The sequence below is a fragment of the Telopea speciosissima genome, chromosome 1 (genome assembly GCF_018873765.1).
Source record: "Telopea speciosissima isolate NSW1024214 ecotype Mountain lineage chromosome 1, Tspe_v1, whole genome shotgun sequence".
In the NCBI taxonomy this organism is placed as follows: Eukaryota; Viridiplantae; Streptophyta; class Magnoliopsida; order Proteales; family Proteaceae; genus Telopea; species Telopea speciosissima.
Genome location: NC_057916.1, coordinates 4,836,265 through 4,842,264, shown reverse-complemented (window position 1 = coordinate 4,842,264; position 6,000 = coordinate 4,836,265). Strand labels below are relative to the sequence as shown.

Genomic DNA, 6,000 nt, shown 5'->3' with positions numbered 1-6,000 from the left:
CTCATGGGACTGTCATGGGTCATTTGTCCATCACCCAAGAAACCTCACAATCTGCAAGATAAAGTCTTTGCAAATCAAGTTTAGGCGTGACATCCACCCACACCTTTCATTTGAAGTCCAAACAATTGGTAGCCACTAAAGTACTACCTGAGATTTAGTCTGTCGACATGTCAGAAGCTCCATCACATGATCATCTGAAAGGAACTTCAGCTGATAAATAGTATAAACCAAAACAAAAGCTAAAAGAGAAAAACTATTTCAACATTATTGTACTTTTAGTGTTGCCTATCAACATGCTACAGCTAACATTAATACCTTTTACGCCTCTGAAGGTACCTAATGCTATACAACTCCTTGGGCCATAACTTGGCTTCCTTTTTCCAGCTTTGTGAATAATCTCAATCCTGTCTTGCACTTTCCCCGTTGTTTTCAACAGTTGAAATTTACAATCCATTGCACCGATCTATTCTAGCAAAATCAGTCTCCAGAGCGGTGGGCAGGCATACATCCCTAAAATCTGACAAGATGATCTGTTCCAATGAGTTCGTACAACTCCCTAGTAGAAATCATGTATGGACACACCAATTCCAAGCTGGGGGTTCATCAATCAGCAACAAAGCCAACAATAGTTTCAAAGGAAGAATCTGATGCCTACAGAGGGCATTAGATCTGTGGTTATGTTTGCCAATTCTCAGTTGTCCAAACAAAGTCTCAAACTACTGTTATTTTTTCCCTCTGAATAGATAAGCAAGAAAATAAATGGTGCAATCTGCACAATTGGTCATGGGACCTTGGTGCAACGGTAAGGTTGCTCCATTGTGACCAAGTGGTCACGGGTTCGAGTCTGAAAACAGCCTCTCTGCGAAAGCACGGGTAAGGCTGTGTACATTATGACCTTCCCCAGACCCCGCAGTGGCGGGAGCCTTGTGCACTGGGTAAACCCTTTTTAATCCACACAAATCCTGGGTTGAAATCTAGAGTCAACATAGAATATCTAGGGATTAAAGAATGATCATTATAGAGGAGGGATTACTAGACTGTTTTTTCTTATCTGATCTCACTTCACCTACTCACAGTTTTTATATCACTTCTAAAGAATGTGCAGGCCTTGACTTCCTATTGGAACATCTTGTTCAGGGGAGGTTTAATAATGCAACAGACAACGTGGATAATGATGCAACTATATGACGATTGCAAACGAAGTCTTTGCACTATTAGCTTGCAAAGACAAGGTGCTATATTATTTGGGATATCCAGCCAATGGGGAGACATGACTCATTCAAGAGGAAGTGATGGAATCATCTGGAACCATCTGGTTACACTATTGAAAAACTTTTATAATCCCAGAGTGAGGGACCACAATAAGGAGTACCAGTCCACGACTACCATTTCTGGAACAACACTTCCCTGCCCCGTCCATTCAGTCTGCCCAAGTGCTTGCCCCTTACTAATAAAGGGCAAACAGAAGGTGGTCTACGATCACAAACAAAGGCAACAAGCAAGAAGGCCCTAACCATCTCATAATTGAATGAATTCACCAAAATTTACAGTGGCTTCAACAAAATCAGAGTCCAAATTGCAGAAGTATTCAATTTTGTCCATGGCAATGATAGTTTAGATTCCTTGCAAGAAAGAAGTATGAATCTGGACAAAAAAATCTTGATTGCAAGCTTATCTCAAGTACCTCAATTACATTTTCCTCAAGAACTCAAATTATTGGACACATGAGATAAAAAGAACAAAGCTGGCAAAAGAATAAACATTAAAAATTCATAAATCCTAAGAGCTTAATTTATATATTGCAAGAGGCTTTAATGTTTTATCAATAGCCAATACAACAAATGCAACATTTTGACTTGAATTTAAGGGAGAGAACTATCTACCCACCATAAACAGAAGAACATATACTGTTGGTTCTGTCTATGATATTCATTTACAGAATAAAGTTCCAATTTTCAACCAGTGCCAGATCTCAATCCTCCTGACGACCAGCGATTTAAATATCAATCCCCTCCATCCCAACCCAAATGTACAGTAAAAAAATAACAAAAGTAAGGAAGGGGGACCCTAAATTGAGCTCCAGCAAGTAAAGAAGGTTTACCCTCTCTACTTTGTGACGTACTGAACCTCATAGATCTCTCCACCTTGGACTAGACAGGGGCAACCTTGGCGACGGAGGGAACTGAGGAAACCCTAATTGACCCGAAGTCGGAGAGAACAAAAACGTTGGCGAAAGCAGAGGATATGGCGACCGCGGTGATGGAAGCTTCCCAAATGGCAGAGGCGAAGAAGGCATCAGAAACTGTGACGGAGACATCGCCGCTGTGGAGGAAGGAAACAGAATCTGCTGCTGCAACTGCGACTGCAGCTGTGGCTGTGGTGGTGGTGGTTGTAATGGGCCAGCGTTGTTGTTGTTGTTGTTATTGTTCCACCGGGGCGACACCTGTGGCTGCAATGAGTTAGGGTTATTCCACCGAGGCGACACCAACGGCGAGAGCCCGGAGGAGAAGCGCTTGGAGTCCGAATCGACGGTCGACATGGAGCTCTGGAGGTACCTCATGTAGGCGGAGATGGGTGATTCCGCTGCGGCATGGACGGCTGGGAAAGGTGGGAGAGGCGATAAAGGAGTCACCGGCCTCCCATTGTTGTTGCCCACAAAATTTCCGGCGCTGTTGATGTTGACAGCGTTGTTTGCGAAGGTAGCAACATTGGTGGCACCACCGGCAGCCACAGCGGTAGTGGCAGTGGTACTGGTGGTGGGAGGGAGGATGGTGTTGGCTAGGGGAGGTGGGGGTCGAGGGCTGAGATGGGCAAGTGGTGGTGGCCGAATACGCTGGAGGCGAGAGCTCTGGGGCTTGGGAGGGTGGATGGGTGGTGGAGTGGAGAAGTTTCGTTCGTGAGCAGGGGAACCTGTTAGCTTCTGAACTACGTCTCTGAAATCGTTCTTGTTGATGTTATACACCGGAGGTTGCTGCTGCTGTTGTTGTTGTTGACTTTGCTGCTGCTGCTGATGATGATGGTGGAGGTCAAGAGGGTATTTACCGATGGGTGGGGGTTTTGAATCTTTAGATATCTTATGAGAAAATCTATTGAGCTGCTTGAGATATTGATCTCTGCTATTGCTGCTGCTGCTGCTGTTGTTCTGATGGTGGTGCTGTTGGTAGTTGCTGTTGCTGTTGCTGCTGCTATTATTGTTGCTGGTGGAATCACCAGATGAGTGACAGCTTTTTTCCATTATCTTCTCTCTACCTTCCCCACCTTGTCCCCAGTCCCTCTCTCTCTCTCCAGTCTCCACTGAGGAGTCAGTTCTGAGGAGTAGATGATGAGGATATCTTCTCTTTCTTTATCTCCAGACTCAGATGATGTTGCTTTGTTCTCATGCTAAACAGAATGGATTAAACTGTTAAAAAAAAAAAAAAAAAAAAACATAGCTGGTGATACTCGACAGAGAACAGTGGGGAAGGACATGACATCTAAGCTGTAGATTTGTTCTTCAACTTTGATTGTCCTCACTCCTCACCAAAATTCTTAAGATTTATAACTTCTCAGTTTTTCAGAGACTTTTTATATGTATAATTATTAAGGAAAGGAAATTTAAAAATAAAAATGAGGAAAAAGACTGTTCTTCTGTCACTCTCTCTTTCTCTTCCTTTTCTTTTCCTCAGGGAAAAGAAAAGAAAGAAAAGAAAATTGTGGGAAAAGAAGGGAAAACATCGCAAGACCCGCAAAATAAGGCACCGTTCCTCAAAAAGGAAAGACGTCCGCTACAGAAAATGACTCCCCTGATTTAAACTAATAAGTATATAATTAAGTATGGAACGGTTCGGGTTAAACCTGGTTCAACTTTTAAACGGTTTGGTACCAGGATAAGCCTTCAGCGATTCTGATTCCAATTCAGCCGGAATCAACCTGAATTTGTCAGGAATTGACCTATATACCCTAGAAATCCAATACGAATCAATTGATATCCAAATCGGCCGATTCCAATTTGCTTCTTCAAACCATGGGTGAAGAAGTAATTTTAGATGTGAGGAGATGGATTAGGGACTTTAGGTTTTCCCATAGATTTAAAAGTTAGATTAAAGGGCGATCCTAATTTTGGCCCATCCGGATTGGACTGATTCCAACTGAATCGATAGGGTTACGAATCTACAAGTCGATTATAGGGTTTTCTACACCAATCTTGATCCAATCTAATTTGGATTGGTTGATCTCGATTCCAGATTTTTAAATTCGTGTTTTTTTCATTATTGCAGTAATTATATAGCAAAGTAGGGGTGTCAAACCGAACAAAACAACCAAAACCGAATCGATTCCTTATCAGGTTGGCTTCAGTTTGAAGTATTATGAAACCAACCCGAAAAGTATAAAAGAACAAAATTGTTACCATAATTATGTATCTATGTACATGATAATCTGAATCTAAACCAGACCGGACCCAAATTGAACAAAATCGAATCTTTCTGAATTTGTTTGATATTGGATTTACCCAATCTCACCCTAAAACCAATTCAACCCGATGAAACCGGAACGAACCAACACCCTATAGCAAAATTACTAACCCCTAACCAATAGGGGCTGGGTGAGGCATTTTTTTCGGGTTTTACCCTGCCCGGTTTCCATGTGAGGAGGGTAACGGTCGAAGATCTTTGTTGATTAGACATTAGGGGCTCTCATGATTTAGTAATTCATGTAATAAATAACAATGAAAGAGATGTGAGGTATCCAAAATCCTACCATAATCAGACTTCATTGCGTGGCTTCACGACCGCCGCAAAAAGGAAGAAACTCCCGCAGCAAATCTCTTTCTTTCATGTTGTCACATTCTCAGGAGTAAATTTCTTCTCTTTTTATATGAGAATTTTGTGGTGTGGGCAGTGGCCATGTCAGTTGGGAGCATCTGTAGATGAGAATGGAAACCCAGAAATCTATTCTATAGGAATGGTCCCCGGCCATTGATGCTCTAAATATGAAAAGTGGAAGTGAATTCTGGTCGGTAACACATGATAGTTACATTAGCTTTTTTAGGGCTCAAAAGGGTTGGAGGAGAGAGATCAGCCACTTACTGCTACTAGATTGCAAAATCAATTTGAGTTTTGGTTCTATTCTTAATTCTTCCCTCCCTTACCTTTTTTTTATAACTCGGATCAGAATCGGTGATTCCGATTAAACCAGATTCTGCACATACGAAGTCCAACTGAGTTAGTCCGAACTCAAAATTTGGATCCAGATTGGTACGGTCGATTTTATCGAAATGAAATCAATCAGGATTGGTGAGAGACGGGTCAAAATCAGTTAAAATATGCCTTGCCGAATTGACCAGACTCGTTATCTGCCTTGGTCGATTCCTATTCTGAATTCACCAGAATCAGCCAAAACATGCTTTAACCATAGTTTCCATACAAAAATCAATTGAGCCAAATCGACCAGAATCGTGATCTGCCAGTCTAGTTGATCCAGTTCCAATTCTTGAAACCATGGGCTGATTCAGATTGACTCCTGTTGATTTTGGCTGAATTCGAGATGATTCAACTCAGAATTAATGGAGACCAATTCCATACTCAAATTCTTTATTTTTTATAGTGAGAACAACAACAAAGCCTGATGTGCTCATGTGTGCTCAAAGATGGCAACTATAAGTAAATCATCCATGCTTCCTTACGCAATCCTATCATCTATCGTTTTCTTTTTCTTGTTTTTCCTTGTCTTTTTTGGAGAGGTAGGGTTGGAATTTTTCCTTTCTTTTGTTGAGAAATTTTAACTGTTGAGGATACAAAAGTCTAACTAACAACAGACCTTATCCATCCCGAGGGACCAGATCGGTGGGGAAAGTTATCTCCTCATTTGCCTCTCCGTCAATTTTTTCAATTTCATTTAATAGGAGGAGGTGAATCCCACTCGGACAATGTGTTCGGGCAAGGGGTAGGGTGATCATTTTTATTCCCTTATTAAATGGAATTGAGGAAATTGACGGGCAAGTAAATTAAGGGGATAAAGATC

General features: G+C 41.6%; 1 protein-coding gene across 1 annotated transcript; it reads right to left on the bottom strand.

The window, feature by feature from the left end:
* Positions 1–1,765: 1,765 nt before the first annotated feature.
* Positions 1,766–3,354, bottom strand: LOC122641697 (VQ motif-containing protein 9-like). Its single transcript, XM_043834986.1, has one exon. The coding sequence runs from the start codon at positions 3,233–3,235 to the stop codon at positions 2,129–2,131; it is 1,107 nt and encodes a 368-aa protein (XP_043690921.1). The 5' UTR covers positions 3,236–3,354; the 3' UTR covers positions 1,766–2,128.
* Positions 3,355–6,000: the final 2,646 nt, after the last annotated feature.

Excerpts from the sequence above, each read along its gene's own strand:
- LOC122641697 (XM_043834986.1), bottom strand. The coding sequence starts at position 3,235 with ATGGAAAAAAGCTGTCACTCATCTGGTGATTCCACCAGCAACAATAAT.